Raw genomic sequence first — 17,429 nt, 5'->3', positions numbered from 1 at the left:
ACAGATTGCCAGTCCTCCGTAGGACATGACTTTTCATGTGGACACATCCTGAACTTTTTTCCTCTAACACCAAAATGAAATGCCAAAACCAACTCAGGGTCATTGTCTGCCTATCCTGTATGTCCAGGCAGAGCAGAAAACATCCACAGAGTGCTGCTGGCCAAGGATGAAGTCCTCCAAGAAAAAATAAATAAACTGAGGTTAGCAATCCATCATTCGACCCCATGACACTTGTGGACTGAGAAACTGTGACCCAGGATGGTCATCTAAACCTGACACTTAGCAATATCATTGAGTCTTTATCACTGGGATATAGGTTTCCAGTTGCTTTTATTGTTGGTCATGATGAATTTGTTTTACCCAGACACACTTCTTACTGTCATCCAGGTTGCCAAAGGAATAAATGAGCACAGCAAAATAAACTGGCCTGCAAGAGAATCCCACAGGTGACTTTGGTCCCTGGGGGCTCAGCTCCCCCAACCAGTGGCCCCCTTGGCAACCATGTTTGGGCTATTGACTATAAGGGGCATTTGCGTCAGTTCCATCCATTCATGAAGACTACTCTTCTTTGGCCCTTTTCTTATTTTCCTTATTTTTTAGGCCTTTCTCACTCCCCCTCCACTGCCCCTAGCCAGTCTGGGCTTCCTGGTACACCTGCAGCCCAAACATTTCTCCAGTCTTCATAAACTCCAAGAGTGACCCAAAGTTACCAGTAGAAAAATCAGCAGAGATGCTAAGTAGTCATCCCTGAGTACTAGAAACTACTTTCTGCAAACTGGACAGTTGGTAGGATGCAGGGTATTCCTGAAATCTTCTGTAGGCATCCACAAGGCCAAACCTAAGGAGCGTTTCCAACTCTCTAGCAGAACAGACACACTCCAAGACCAAGAGACAGTGTAACCCCTGAGTAACAGGCTTTATTTAGTAATATTTTCCTAGCAAGAGTTTGTTCCTTTCTCAGAATAGTTGAGCAGAAAAACTATCTAGGTTCTGGCTAGTGTCTCTAGAAAATTGCATTTGAACCTGCATGTGTTAATATTGTCGAAGTCTATAAAATATATTATGAACTTCAGATTGCTCACATTCAGATCACATTGGTTGTAGGTATTTTGTGGAATTTGAGTCCACTCCCTCCTCATCCTCTGCTAACCCCTGCCCTTGTCATCCCCTCTTCTAGGATTCTGAGGCTGAGGATATATGATAATTGAAACACACATTTTTGATTTTGACTTTCATTGTTACTGTCCTTTCAGAGTCACGCAGCATGTTGCATTGGAAAGAGTCCTGGCAGAGATTCAAAAAACCAACATTTTAGTACAAACTACCCATTACCAGATGTGGAATTTTAGGTAAATCGCTAAAGGCCTCCATTTTCTTAAGAAAATGGGGGCTTATACCAGACCATTTTAAGGGTCTTCTCTTTTTAACATCTTGACAATAATTCTAGTATTTGTCATTAAAACTGTTTTGAGTAGATTTGGGGCACTTCTATAATCTTTACAAAGTGTAGCTAGACCATAAAGGACCCTTCAGTGTTACCCCAAACACAAACTGAGTTGGGTAGAACACCGTATAAACTTTATTTGTAATTTTAGTGCCTGTAATTTTAGTCCCCAGTTCTCTCATTTAAATATGATTTTAAAACATTCAAAATGGTTAAGTACTACGCTCTTAGAAACTATATTTTTACCATTTTATTTTATTACTATAAAGTGATTTCCAAGAAGGGTCATTCTGCTGCAGAGAACTTCTGGGCCCATATTTATTTCCTTTACACCACGACTTAACCTCCACATGAAGCAGAGGGAGTCCCTTCATTGTTTTGGTTGGGTCAGCAGTGTCTTGGGGGAAGATGGACAGTCACATGGAATAGAGATGAGATCCCCCACTTCAACTTTGTTCCTAATCACTGAAAAGACATTGGGTGAGGTTACCATTATTCTAATCTCTAAATCCTTGCTTATAATCAGACCTTCGTTTCTTTTCTCCTAATTTACTTTCTTACAATAATTTCCTCATTCTTCTTGTAATATCACAAAAATCTGTGATTATAAGCTAGCCGAACAAAGACCACGTCATGTTCAGTATTTAGAAATATCAGATGCCTGGTTGGTAATCAGAACTTACTAATAGTAATAATAGTAATTAATGCAAATACTAACATAATGGCTAAGAAGGGCTCAACAATGTCAGAGCAAAAATATTTGTCCATTCAATTATAAGTATTATATTCAATAATATAATAATAATAGTATTGTTATATTTAATAATAAATAAGGGGAAAAGTTTTGGATGATAATCAGTAAATACCAAAGACAGTTGGGATATATTTTAATATAGTTGAATTGCAAAGCCATTATTTAATAGCTTTGCTTTGACTTTTGCCTCACAATTGGGAGCAAACAAAAATGTGAATGTGTGTATTTAGCAGAGGCTCTATTGAATAACAATTATTAATGGGCTCAGGGTCAATGCCAGGGTGAGAAGCAAATGCAAATGAATGGCCTGGTGGTCCAGAGGTTGCTCAGAGCCTGCTATGTTGCATACCAACACAAATCCTGTGTAAGGTCTTTAGCCAGTCAACCCTTGCAGGGCACTCAAACCCATTCTTGGTGATCTCTGGCTGGACCAAGTTAGGGATGTTTGGACAGCATGACTAAATTTAAGGGGAAAGAAATACAATTCCAGCTTCTGGCATGGTCCATAAACCAGTGCTGGATCTTAAGCATCCCTTAGACCACCGGTGTGCTTCCCAATCACTTCTTTCCTATATCTTCCAGAAAAATCCATGCTAATGACTCAATGAAGTGAAATTACCTTCTTCCACAACCTCAAATGACTTTCCCAGTTTTGCTGTTCTTGCAGGTTCTGGGATCTTCCTCCTGTAATAGACTAATTCCAGTAAAACCCCAATGCAGATTCTTACACACACACACACACACACACACACACACACACACACACACACACACACACACACACACACCTGGTTATCCTCAGGATAGAGTGCAAATTCCTTAAGCCCAGAGCTAGTCAGGAGATAAGCTGTGCCTCCAGGCTCATTTCTTAACCCCCTTACCAGACGAAACCTTTGTCCCAGGCAAATGGAATCAGCAGCAAATCCTTGGATTTATAGCCTGTCTTGCCTTTAATCACTTTAATCAAGCTTCTTCTGCCCAGCCTGCCTCCTTATCTCCATGGAGTACTTCAATGCATCCTTCAAGACCTCAACCAAAGTTCTCTCCAACTATGATTGTATCAAACTCATATGCTGACATGTGGTCAGCTGCTTGAGGGTAACGGCTCTTCATGCTTGTTTTCTCCCTTCAGGTTTCATCTCCTGTTACTCCGCTTGGCCTTTCTATTCTTTCGCCAGGCCAAGTCTCTGAGTCTCTGGCTCTTCCCTTTGTGGAGAGATCCCTTCCCTGTCCCCATTCCTGCTCTTCACAGGACTGGCTAATTCATCATTCAGCTCTCAGCTCAAATGTTACTCTTCAGAGAGGCAGTCCCTACTGTCCCAGATTTATAGTCCCCCCCCACATCCTCCCAATCATTCTTTTAGCATCCTGTTTCATTTCTACTGAAGCATTCATGACCGTCAGAAATGGTCTTCTTTATCTCCATGTTTATTTGTTCCTTTCCTTAGTTCTCCCACCCCTGACTAGAACGTATTCCACTGCCTAGGATGCAATAACCTTGTCTTCTCATTCACTCATGTAGCCCTAGTGTCTACAATAGTGCTTGGTACAGAGTGGGTATCAGGAAATGTCTTTGGAATTATTGTGTCATATGTAGGGGTTACAACTGCGGGAAGGGGGATAAACACAGTTACAAGTGTAGGTTTCCTGGGGAGAGAAGATAAAAAGGTAGGCATCCTAATCAACGTCCCCCATTCTCATCTCTTCAGCAACTCTGTCCTGAGTCATCGTTTGAATGTTTCTACCTTTTGTCTTTCAAAGCTGTATTTGCATGTCCAGAATGTGTTAAAGACCTAAGCTTTTCAAAGCCTTTTAGAGCATATTCACTGGAACCAAACCATTTAGATTCAAGTCTCAGTTCTGCCCATGTATGATCTTGGGCAGGTAATCTAAGCTCTCTGTGCCTTAGTTTACACATCCGTAAAATGATGCCTGCCTCAAGGGACTGTTGGGATGATTACAATAATATATGCAAGACACTCAAACAGTAGCCATAGTAAGTACAATATAAATGTTAGTCATGAATATTAGTTGTTTTCTGTCATGTGGAGACAGGACACAATTGACAAATCCAAATAAAAGAAGTATCTGTGGGAGATAAATGTGATGGGGAAAGTGTGTGTGACAGAGAAATGAGAGCAGTAGGACATTTGCTTCCAGGAATTCAAAACAATATAATTTATTAATTATACATTTAGATATTTGTAATACACACATTTATAGGAAATATGAAAGTTATTTAGCATACCTCCATGATTTTGTGTTGATGTTATAAATTTTATTTTAAAATAGTTTAACAAAACTCATCTTGCATTTTAATATTGTAAAATAAAATCCATTATATCAAAATCTCAATCATCTAAAAATTTGTAAAAGCCATGATTCAAGTCAGTAATTATGTGTTTTGAGATTTGGTGGGTAAACATGATTTCATTTGTCTATGAAGAATTTACTCTGTTCCCTTCTGGCTTTTTCAAGGTTTTCAAAAGTGATCACGCCTCTTGGCAGCTGCAACTTACTCTTTTCTGTTTCCAGTATGTTCTCAGCTTCACCTTAAATAAAGTACAGAAATATGCAAGGTGACAAAAAGGTCATTAGTGTTTTGTGAAAAGGCCAAATTACTATATTCCAGTGACAAGCTGTAACACTATGTGGAGGCATGCCTCTAAATCTCACACTTAAATATTTTACCTGTTGTCCTCAGGAGAAGCCATCTCCCAAAGGAAGGCCATTCTTTCCTTTGGGAGGAAAAAGGAATTCTGAAGACAGAGAGATCAGTCAGGAGCACCTGGTTGGCTTAGTTGGTTAAGCCTCTGCTTTTGGTTCAGGTCATCCTGGGATCAAGCCCCACATCGGGCTCCCTGCTCAGCAGGTCTGCTTCTCCCTCTCGCTCTGCCCCTCTTCCCTGCTTCTGTTCTCTCTCTCTCTCTCTCTACCTATCTTAAATAAGTAAATATATAAATAAATCTTTGAAAGATCAATCAGATGCCATAGGTTTTACTTGACAGAAGACAGCATTTTAAGATGCAGAAGAGAAAGAATACCAAGTAATATTTTTTCCTTGGATGGTAAGCATTAGTTGTGTTTGGACGGTTTTGGGATGGAGAAACCAAAATATAGTCTTTGCTGTATTGCCCCTTAATATGTGACATGAGAGAAAATAAAGCTTAATAAATTTCTGCTTTTTCAGGAAAGCTAATCTTTTACCCAAAACCACTTGTAAATACCCAAAATAATATTAAATGTTCTTTAGTCTGTATATATACATACACACAAGTATAAGCATTTTTTTTTAAGATTTTATTTATTCATTTGACAGAGAGACAGCGAGAGAGGGAACACAAGCAGGGGGAGTGGGAGAGGGAGAAGCAGGCTTCCTGCCAAGCAGGGAGCCTGATGCGGGGCTCGATCCCAGGACCCTGGAATCATGACCTGAGCCGAAGGCAGACGCTTAACGACTCAGCCACCCAGGCGCCCCAAGTATAAGCATTTTTATAAACAATTCCTCTTTGAAGTAACAGCTAATAATTTCTTAGGCCCAGTTGAAGACTAATTAGCAAAATTAAAAAAATTATAATATACACTGTTGACATTCTATAAACTTTCCTTGGGAATGAAAGCAAATGTTTCTTTTTAAGTACTTCTCTTTTAGCACACAATTAATTTATATTCTAGACAGAATAGGGCAGGCTACAATTTTCAAATTATAACATTTCAACCATCTGCAATCATATTTTTTTTGCCTCAGTCTTAAATAGTAAGTAAAAATCATTATAAATTATATGTAATTAGACATGGGGCACCTGGGTGGCTCAGTTGGTTAAGCGTCTGCCTTTGGCTCAGGTCATGATCCCAGGGTCCTGGGGTTGAACCCTGCGTTGGGCTCCCTGCTCAGTGGGGAGCCTGTTTCTCCTTCTCCCTCTGCCTGCTCATGCTCTCTCTTGCTCACTCTCTCAAATAAATAAAATCTTCTAAAAAATATATGGAATTATACAGACCTCTAATGACAGACTAAATGTTTCCATGTGATAGTGCCTCACGTATGGCAAATTCTCATGTGTTTGCAGAAAGGCTAATGATAAAGTCTGTCAAACAAGGATTGGGTATATCTTGGGTTTATCACTAGTTAACATGGCTAAATGTTATAACCTAAACTTTCAAATACCGCAAGTTTCCTGGTAGACTGTAAAGTTGTATTTTTTTTTAAACAGAAAATTCCCACCTGTCTTGAAAGTCTAAAATTGTATGTTCTGTGGACTCTGATGGACCTGTAATAAAATTACTTCCCAAATATACAATCATGATGTTCCTAGAAAATAAACTTGTTCTCTATTAGTAATATGTTCAAGTGAATGCATATTAATTTTAATTTTTATGAGGCACTGAGAATTCTAATGTCCATATAAACAATGAAACAGAGTTGAACTCAGACTAATGAATTCTTAAGCAGATGAGTAACATGAAACTGAACATGTTATTGATATGGGCTTTAACATTGGCAAATCAGTTGTGTAGTTAGTTTCCAGCTTAAAATGGGATTGTACTCCAAAATTTAGTTTGTATATCAGTGTTTTAGAACTCAAAATACATTTTCCCATAGTGATAATGCAATAAATCACTTGCTAGACCACCAACAAAAAACTGTTTAGTCCACAATATAGCTGAACTATGATACCGATAGTGCTTGACCCCAAGGGACCTTTTAGCAGAGTTTCTGTGTGGAAAATTCCCATCTTCAATGGGAATTTTTAAGAACATATAATCCTTGTATCTCCCTAGGCCTGGGAAAGAGATGTTCTACTCCCTAGTCCCAATACCTGCAGAGGAGTCAGCACTTCCTCCTTTCCTGTACCAAATCAGTCCCCACAGAGCTTTAGCGATAGTGATGTGCCCACAGATAGCCCAGGAGAGGAAAGGATGGCAAAAATGAAGGCTTGGGAAAGCACAGTTTCCAATATGCTTTGGGTTGAAGGCTCGAGAAGAAGGGACACGGGCCCCATGAGAGAGTCTTCCTGGTACAGGAATGGCTTCCGTGGCAGCGGTGCTATTTTCTAGGGCACTCAAAGCCAGAGTTCATGAGAGCAGCACGGTGAGGTGACTATTTAACAACCAGCTCTCCAGAAAAACAAATGTACATGAGTTATAAACTTATGAACATAAGTTCATTATTAATTTTACTTATATAAAATAGATGTAGCACATAATTTATAAAAAATAATGAAATGTTCAATATACTTTATTATAAATTTCACATAGCAAATGGATTCTCACGGAATGTTTTGCCTGACTTTTGTTGAACTCTCATATTCATAGCTGAGCTATAGTTGCAATTGATGAGGGAATATAATTCCAACATGAATGATGGTTGGTATTTTCATTTACCCTAACAAACAGGACAAAAGTGGAAACAATGACATATGTTGGAACTTTTTTTGTTTGGGAATGATGTAAACAACTTGGCTGAATCTGATAACAGTTTTTAAATGTTAGGAGAATATTTCCTCAATTGTTTGTGCTATTCACAATGTAATGGCTACTGACACAACAAACATTTAAGCATAATCCGCAGTATTAACATTTGCTTTATCACTTCCTTAAATCTAGATTATGGGTTGGCAGGTTTTCTTAAAAGGGCCAGACAGTAAATAGTTTAGGTTTGTGGGGCCTTACGTCTCTGTTCCAGTAACTCAGCTCTGTCATGGTAACGGGAACACATCCATAGACAATTCAGAAATGAATGGGCATGTCTCTGTTTTAATAAAACTTTACTTTCAAAAACATGTGGCCACCCTGCAGGCCATAATTTGCCAAACCCTGGCTTAGACAGTCAACAAAATAATAATTCAAGCCTTTTTGTGGTATGTGCAGATTCCATGGTATAACTATTCCCACCATGACCAACTTCATGCCACTGAAGTTGGAGTTGTATCTGTTATTTATTGTGTGTGTATATTGTATCTGCATTCTATCACCCAGATACAATAGATAAACATAACTTCAGAGTACAGATAATAGTAAAATAATGAAAAACTGATAAGTTCTGAGTATTTATTGCCATTGTTTTTAATATAATTTAATATTAATATTATTTTTTGTAATTTATTTAATTGTAAGTTTATCTAATTTAATGTTTAATAATGACTGTATTTAATAAACAGCTTACAAATTCCTGAAAATTTGATAGTCAGTTCTTGTGAGCTGGTATGAGCTGACTCCAGCATACTGCTGTGAGAGGGAGCAGAAATGTTGGTCATTGGAAGCTCAGGGAGAGGCGTCTTGTCAGAATGTTCATAAATCAAGGGTTGTAAGAAGAGGATCCTTGAATCAGAAAATGAATCAGGAATACATTCTAGTTTATCAAAGACTGACCTTTCATTCTTTGTAGAAGGGTTCCATATCCTAAGTCATACTGGTATGTGAAGATGAAGCTTAATGGAATAATAGGGAAGAGGAAGGCTGGCTTCTTCCTTCTTATTGCTCTGGTTCAAGAAAAAAAAGAAAAAAAATATTAAGAATGACCTGTAAAGGGGCACCTGGGTAGCTCGGTCGTTAAGCGTCTGCCTTCGGCTCAGGTCATGATCTCAGGGTCCTGGGATCGAGTCCCGCATCGGGCTCCCTGCTTTGCTTCTCCCTCTCCCACTCCCTCTACTTGTGTTCCCTCTCTCGCTGTGTCTCTCTCTGTCAAATAAATAAAACCTTTAAAAAAAAAAAAAAGAATGACCTGTAAATACGTATCTCTATACTCAATGAAAAAAAATTACCTGCTTTTTGGAAGAATGTTCTCCATTTTAGAAGTTACTTAGTTCATTTGAGTCTCCTATGGAAATAGGATTTTCTTACCCACAACGCCTCACCAGATTCTGCAATTCTCAAGGGCAGAATCTGTGATTTGCCCATCTTTGTTTGATGTTGAGGCTCAGATTACTCATTTAAAAAAGATTAAGTATTGATATCTACCCCTTAGGGATTATGGAGATAAATTTGCAGAGGCCTTCTTCTATCTTGGTGTCAAGTCAGTCCTCTCTCTAACTTACATAATGGAGACAAGGATGGAAGAAATCTGAGAAACTAAAGGTAGAATTAACTATTTCTACCCTGGTTCTACAGTTACTTCCAAGTACTAAGCTATAAGGGGTTATATATACAGTATTTGGACCAAAGTCCTATCTTGGCCAACTTGATAGTAATATGATAATGTCAAAAACAAAAAGAAGCAAATTATTTACGAAAAATTTAAAGTAAATAGCAAACATACCCAGCTGTTAAAGAGATGGCTGCAATGCCAAAAAAGGTTCCAAAATATTTGAGGAATTCCCGAGACCAAGCAATCTGCAAGGCCATTTGTCTTTCTCTCATTTCATTCTGCATCATTAGCTGCCTTTCCAGCTGAGGATGAAACAAATGACAAAGTCTGGTTATTCATCTTTTGATTCTGAGCACAGAGTTAATAATCTGCTTTTCCAGGGGATTTTCATTCTTCAGTTGCTTTGATTTGTCTTTTTTTTTTTTTTTTAAATCTCAGTAGACTTCGACTAAAGTGCTTCTGGATTGCTATCCCCACCTGTCACCTTGGCAGTGAAATCTTCCTGGAATATGTACAGAATAGATGGGATATTCTTCTTCTGTGTCCTGAGGTCTCAAATGCATGTGGTCTGGGGCTTTTATTCAATCCTAAAATACATGTTCAGCATATTCTGTCACATGTGAGGAAAGATCTATGTGCCTTTAAATGCAGGTACGTCTTACTGACCTTTATTACAACTTGCACTGAAATTGTTTTGCCTTCCAAATTTATCCAACTGCAAATTGACATTCGTGTGGAGTAGCAGGTCCATATCATATTATGATATAATGGTAGAAGGTATTATTCTGAGACATCAATGGAGATTTTTCTTTGCCACTATTCTCTTGATGCCTCAAGTGCTTTGTCACTTTAGTCAGTGTCTTTCACTGCAGTGGAGCAGAAAGCAGGTATAGCCCAGAACACAGAAGGAGACTGGATTTCTGGATGGATTTTTAGAAAACACACAAGAGAAGCAACAGTGTAGAAACCCATTATTTTGAGAAAGATTCTTGAGAGAGAAACGTTTTTTAAATTCTAAAATCTTGGCACTGTGTATCATTAGCAGAACCTAGAGGAGAGCAAGCATCAAATTCATGATGTAGACCATAGGGTGGGGAGGAATAAGTAATAATGTGTCTCAGTTTTCTCTTCTTGCCTTCTTTATACTGTGAGAAGAAACTGGAAGAGGAAAAAGGAGACTTAAGATATAAAGATGGGGCTTGGTTCCTTGGCCTCTCTTAAGGGTTGAAACTCTGGAGAGTTGTGATGGATTTGGGATTTGGGGATCCCTGGACAGAGAGCACTTGTAGACCTATATTCTGTCAAGAATTCTGGGAAGGGGCAACTAAAGTAGAGCAGAAATGGTTTCAGGGCAGATCTAAGCTTAGAGCAGACCTGAAAGAGGCCACCTAATCTCCCTCAGCTGCCAAGGGGTATGGAGAATGTTTGCAAGGTTTGCATTATCAACCTGAAGAGGGGCACAGTTGGTAGCTGAGAACTGAAAGCAGGTGGCTTACCAGGTAGTCACCAAAATCTAGAGACTGGGGACCCTTTAATAGACACTTAGGTAGAGGCCATAAAACAAGTGCTGGGCAGGGAAAGTGGCTGGATGTCAGAGGATTAGCAGTACCCTAGAGTGCAGAGGTGATGGCCAAACCAACCTGAAACATGGTGGAACACCCAGAACAGATCACCCAGCACTGCCCAGGTTGATCAAACAGAAAATAACTACAGAAGCCTCCTCCAACCAGATGTGCCTTCCCCGTGACCATGCCACTCAAGCTCACTTGGACTCAAACCGAGATGGGGCAGGGAAAAAAATGGACAGAGAAGGGGAGAGGGCCAAGCTGAATTTTAAGAAGTGAGTTTTAAGGTGAAGTAAGTTTTAAGGTGAAGTAACTGAGTCCCTTTGACTTGTCAAAATTAAATTTGCCCTCAGCAGTAGAAATTGAAGTTCATTTTGGGTTCAGTTAGAGAGTAAATAGTGTTTTTGCATACATGATTATTTAGCATGTGAAATTCATCCTTGCTATATTACTTATTTAAAAAACTTACATGATAGTTCATAGTATCCCTCCGAAGTGGTGTAGAATGCATGAATTAATCATTTGTGTTGTTATCAAAAGGCAGCTGAATCCAGTCATGACACAGATGAATGCAAGATCAGCGGTTCTGAATCTTAACTGCACATTGTGAGCATCTAGGGAGCTTTTCAAAATCTCAATGTCCCGGCCCACATGTCAGACCAATAAAATCAGGAGGGACCAATGAAACCAGGATCTGGAGTTAGGACCAGTCATTAGTATTTTTTAAAGGTTGCCACGTAATTCCAGTGTACAGCTAGGATTGAGAACCACTGCCTGAAAAAACTCATAGCCTAGGTTTTTCCCACCAAAGATCAAGCTGAAATATCAGTCTGAAAACTGATCCTCTTGGAACTCCCAAAAGATTGGGGACAAGAGTGCTTTTTAAGGTGGTGGAACTCATCTGTATGGTACTGTCATGGTGGATACGTGATACCTGCATTTGTCAAAGCCCTTTAAACTTCACAGCACACAGTGAACCTCATTGTCTACAGTAATGGGGCATCCAAGATGGGATTCTGGCACAGAAAAAGGACATCAAGGAAAAACTAGTGAAATTTGAATATGGAATTTATTTAAAAGTGAAATACCAATGTTAATTTCTTAGTTGTGACAACTGTGCCATAGTAATGTAAGCTATTAACTGTAGAGTATACAAAGGGTAGGGTATTCAAGAACTCTGTCCTCATTTTCTGTAAATCTAAAAGTGTTCTAAAATTTATTTTTAAAAATGGTTATGAACAAATCTTATATTCTGGGTCTCTTCTGAGAAGAACAGAGGCACATATCTCCATATATCATAGATAAATTGTGAAAATCAGCAGGATTGTGTATCTGCAACAAACTCTGAGCCTAGATTAAAAAAAACAAAAAAAATATGCATACCTTTTCCATGGGCAAACATTTCCTGATGAAAGATGTCATTGAGCTATAATTTTAATTATCAGTTCAAGCTTTTTTAACCTGTACTTCATAAAATTATGCTTAAAATCATAGGTCTAGATGTAAATACATTTAAAAATTCAAATTAATAAGGGGCACCTGGGTGGCTCAGTTGATTAAGTGTCTGCCTTCAGCTCAGGTTATGATCCCAGGGTTCTGTAATGCAGCCCCAAGTTGCATCCTGCTCCCTGCTTAGCAGGGAGTCTGCTTTCCCCTCTCCCTCTGCCTGTCCTCCTGCTCGTGCTCTCTCTCTATCAATCTCAAATAAATAAATAAAATCTTAAAAGAACCAAATTAGTTAATAATTTATTACCAAACTTCTTCAGTAGCCATAGAGGGATAATTATGTTGATGCAGTTGTTAATTTATCAATAATAGGCATCATGTAACTAAGTGTACATTCATTTTCACCATTCTTCCCCCAATATTGACACTAATGAGAAATAAGAGCAAAAGAGAACATGTACAGTAAGTTTCCTTAGCAGTCTTTAACCCAAATCATAAATGTAAAATTCTTTATTTTATTTTATTTTAATTATTTTTAAAGTAATTTTAAAAGACTTGTTTACAAGAATGTTTAATTATAACTCTGTGGTCATATGCCAAGGAATAATAACTAAATCTATGTCAATTTATTTTCCTCCTTGTTTATGTATTTATTTATTTATTAGAAAACCAATTAAAATATAGTGTATTATTAGTTTCAGGGGTAGAATTTAGTGATTCATCAGTTGCATACAACACCCAGTGCTCATGACATTAAGTGCCCTCCTTAATGCCCATCACCCAGTGACCCCATCTCCCCACCCCACCTCCCCTCCAGCAACCCTCAGTTTGTTTCTGAATTAAGAGTCTCTTATGGTTTGCCTCCTTCTCTGATTCATCTTGTTTTATTTTTCCTTCCTTTTCCCTATGTTCATCTGTTTTGTTTTTCAAATTCCACATACGAGTGAGATCATATGATAATTGTCTTTTTCTGATTGATTTACTTCACTTAGCATAACACCCTTTAGTTCTATCCATGAGGTTGCAAATGCAAGATTTCATTCTTTTTGATGGCTGAGTAATATTCCATTATATGTATATACCACATCTTCTTTATCCATTCGTCGACGGACATTTGGGCTCTTTCCGTATTTGGGCTATTGTGGACATTGCTGCTATAAACATTGGGGTGCATGTGCCCCTTTGAATCACTATGTTTGTATCCTTTGGATAAATACCCAGTAGTGCAATTGCTGAGTTTTAGGGTAGCTCTATTTTCAGCTTTTTGAGGAGCCTCCATACTGTTTTCCAGAGTGGCTGCACCAGCTTGCATTCCCACCAACAATGTTGGAGGGTTCCCCTTTCTCCGCATCCCCGCCAACATCTGTCATTTCCTGACTTGTTAATTTTAGCCATTCTGACTGGTGTGAGGTGGTATCTCATTGTGGTTTTGATTTTTATTTCCATGATGTGGTGTGATGTTGAGCATTTTTTCATGTGTCTGTTGGCCATTTGTATGTCTTCTTTGGAAAAATGTCTGTTCATGTCTTCTGCCCATTTCTATTTTAAAAGAATTTTAGATCTTTTCATAATACTAATTTTTTTGTCTCTGTTATTTTTTGGTTTTGCTTTACAGAACAATTTGAAATTAGAATGTTTCAGATTCTGACTTCAGACTAGTGACCTTACAGGTCTATCTGATACTACTTTAACAATTATAGAACCATAGTTAATTTTAAATAGAACATAATAAAAGGGAGCTAGCTTATTAGAAATAATTGTATATAGTAGGAGAAACCACATTCTGACCATCTGCATAAAACTGTTATATCTGCGGGCGCCTGGGTGGCTCAGTTGGTTAAGCGACTGCCTTCAGCTCAGGTCATGATCCTGGAGTCCCAGGGTCGAGTCCCGCATCTGGCTCCCTGCTCGGCGGGGAGTCTGCTTCTCCCTCTGACCCTCTTCCCTCTCGTGCTCTCTATCTCTCATTCTCTCTCTCTCAAATAAATAAATAAATAAAATCTTAAAAAAAAACTTTGCTCTTTCTTATTTTAATTCTTCAGTTTTTTTGTTTAAAAAATATTAAGAACAGCCACAGAATTACTGATCTCAGTAATTTGTCGATCTCTTGAGTTTCAGAAGGGACAGTTACATAAAGGTCCACAGACCACTTAATGCAAGTTTTCCTTGCATTTTATATTAATAATACAATGATTAAATTTTACTTGGACACATAAAACATTTTCAGAGCACAGAGAAGGCAATGACAGTGTCCTATAAATTATCTTCATTGCATTTTTTTATATTGAAGCCTTTTCTATTTTGAGAAATAATTAGGCCATTCTCAAAAAAATTCAATTATTTCTGTGTTTTTAGTTTCCAGTGGTCTCTTAACTTATGCATAATGTATTCCCAAGTAACAGAAAAGTTCTATTTTTATTTGCTTAATTGGGCAATGCCAAAAAGTATTCTATGTGTGCTGCCACAAAAGAGGTTTATTTTTACCAGAAATGAAAATATTTTGTATTTGTCTTTGCGTTTGTTAAATTAACAGAAACATTATTGATACCCTCTAAACTAAAAGCAAAATCAGAATTTCAGATGAACAGAAAACAAACTAAGATTGTTAAAATAAAGCAACTGTAATGAAAGCTCTGACAAGTAGATTTGTCCTTAAATTGCTCTACAGATATTTTAAATGCTCAACATTTAATCCAGAAGGGGAAATGAGTAATAAGTTTGAACTTTAAAAAAGGGCACTATTTTTTTATGAATGACTTATGAAAATAATTGAACATAAACAAAGTTATAGTAGTATTTAGAAGCTTAAAAGGTTTGCTTGTACAGCATCTTGTTACACATCTTCCTATAAAGATTTAACACAATTAAATCCATTTTTACTCCCAGATGTTTGTAAATAGTAAGGTCACCCTAAGTAAAAAATACAAATGCCAGTTTGGCAAAAACCCTTTATGTTAAGCTGTGGATTCCAAAATGTATTGACTCTGGTCAGATGTGAAGCCCAGCTGCATGGAAGTCTGAGAAATTTGCCTTTGGCTTTCCAGCCTCTGTTGTATTGGTAGGCACTCTATAAGGGAGTTGGAATGGAACAGAAGTTAAACGATCCAACCAGCATTAACTGCCACAGAAGGTATTATCTCAGTTTACAGTTAAGGAAACTGATTATTAAGTTTGAGTGATTTTCCCTGTGGCTTTGCTTACTGAATAGCAGACCTGGGATTCTTACCCAGACCTGCCTGTCCCAAAGTCCAAATTTGCAGTCTATTGTAAGTATACTTGGAATAATCAAGTCAGTGTAGAAAATCGAGGTGAATGGACAAGGTATGTGATTACCATCTGAAAAGCCATTAGCGTTCCATATTAATTAATGACAGAATTTTAGAAAGACTGAATAAAGAGCTCTAAATTGACCTGGGGTGCAGACTCACCGAAATTATTCTGCTTAAATCTCTTTGAAAAAAACCTCAACAACCCACTGCCTCCAATTTCTCACCAGCATTTCATGCCTCCCTTCCCTTAGTGATTTCAGTGTTCACCACTCTCTGAATGTGAGCCTCCCAAGGTCCTTAGAAGACCTCCTTCTCAATGCTATATCTAATTCGTCAGAGAACTGGGAGGCACCACCACTTCCAAATAATGACCATGGTCTGCAGACTTGACTGTCTAAACATTTCTTGAGAGATGTGGCCTCCCATATCCTGTGGCACAGGCATGGGTTTGGGGCTCCAGGCCAAGAGCCCTGAGAGAGAACAAGGCCAGCCCATGGCTTTTTTTTTTTTTTTTTAATTTTATTTGAGAAAGAGAGGACACGTGCATGCACTCGAGCACGAGCAGTGGGGAGGGGCAGAAAGAGAGGGAGAAGCAGATTCCCCGCTGAGCAGGGACCGGACAAGACAACACAGGGCTCCATCCCAGGACCCGAGACCATGACCTGAGCGGAAGGCAGATGCTTACCGGGCTGAGCCACCCAGGAGCCGCCCCCCAGCCAATGGCTTTATAAGGAAAATAGTGTCTGTGCTCAGGAAGAGGGCAGAATGGAAGTTCTGAAAGGTCCAGACCTGCTCCCCTTCTTACAGAAAGGGATACAAAGGGATACAAAGGGATACAAAGGGATACAAAGGAAAAGGGTGACTCCTAAAAACAGATGGGCGCTGGAGCCTTTTCAAGAAAAGGCCTTCAGATCCTCTGTTTACATTCCCCCAGAATTTCCTGCTTAGCCATCTCCTCTTGGTCTTCCAGCTCCTCGTGATATCATCACCTTGTAGTTTCCGACTATCACCGCTTGCAGATGACTTCTGAATTCTAAATCTCTCTAGAACTCTTTTTAGTGGTAGATACTATTTCCAGCTGCCTTCTGGGCACCTCCCCTGGGACACTGATAGGCCGGTCTTAACCAAAATGTCTCTGCGTATCTCTTGAATCCAGTCTCTTTCTTCTCGGCTGTCTTTGGTCTAGCTCCAGCCCAGACCATCATTGTCCACCAACAAAAGCACAGTATTACCGCCAACAGTGTTCTCTGTTCCTAGTTTCTTCCCCATCCCATCTATTTTTTAATACTTCTCTCTTTATCTTTATTTATACTTATATTCCTGTCTTAAAAAGGATTCTTATATTACTTTCCTGCTGAAAAACTTTCACTGGTTCTTTAATTCCTAGACATGACTTGGCCTTTAAAAATTCTATTCTGGTTTACCTTTTGGGCTTCATGTCCTGGCAGTCTTCTCCTTGACTCCAGCCACCAGCCCTCCCCTGTCCCAACCATGTTCACCTTTCCAACACATTTTTGCTTATGGAAGGAGACAGACTTTGCGGTTGCATGGACTAGGTTCAAATTCTAGTTATGTCACTTACTTGCTATGTGATTGTGGATAAGACCCCTAAATGTCTTGACTCCAATTTCTCTATCTTTAGGAGCAACGTAGCTATCTTACAGGGTGTTTTTATAAATAATGTGGCATATTGCAAGGGACTGGTGCACCACAGCTATTGGTGTGTGTTAGCCCCTTTGTCTTGCTTTTCCCTCTTATCTCCTGTCCCTGGTGGATACTTAGACTTAGAGCCTTATTCTTTCACTTTCTTCACTCTCTCTTTCTTGGAGAGTTTACCTGTTTTCCTGACTTTAAAATCCTCTTTGCT

The 17,429-nt window shown here is 38.7% G+C and overlaps 1 protein-coding gene across 2 annotated transcripts in view; it reads right to left on the bottom strand.

Annotated features, from left to right (window-relative positions):
• Positions 1 to 4,446: 4,446 nt before the first annotated feature.
• PLGRKT (plasminogen receptor with a C-terminal lysine) overlaps positions 4,447 to 17,429 on the bottom strand; it is a 61,660-nt gene continuing 48,677 nt past the window's right edge. For both annotated transcript variants that reach the window (XM_028117400.2, XM_088018967.1), the window contains 3 exons: positions 9,454 to 9,584; positions 8,568 to 8,677; positions 4,447 to 4,750 (listed from right to left, as the gene is read on the bottom strand). In XM_028117400.2, coding sequence (XP_027973201.1) covers positions 4,629 to 4,750; positions 8,568 to 8,677; positions 9,454 to 9,584 — 363 coding nt within the window. In that variant the 3' untranslated portion in view covers positions 4,447 to 4,628. The remainder of the gene's footprint in view (positions 4,751 to 8,567; positions 8,678 to 9,453; positions 9,585 to 17,429) is intronic.

The sequence above is a fragment of the Eumetopias jubatus genome, unplaced genomic scaffold, assembly GCF_037043125.1.
Source record: "Eumetopias jubatus isolate StellerSeaLion01/CBP00866 unplaced genomic scaffold, mEumJub1_p1.0 scaffold_15, whole genome shotgun sequence".
Classification (NCBI taxonomy): Eukaryota; Metazoa; Chordata; class Mammalia; order Carnivora; family Otariidae; genus Eumetopias; species Eumetopias jubatus.
The sequence above is the reverse complement of the archived record's forward strand: the minus strand, read 5'-3'. Positions and strand labels throughout refer to the sequence as shown.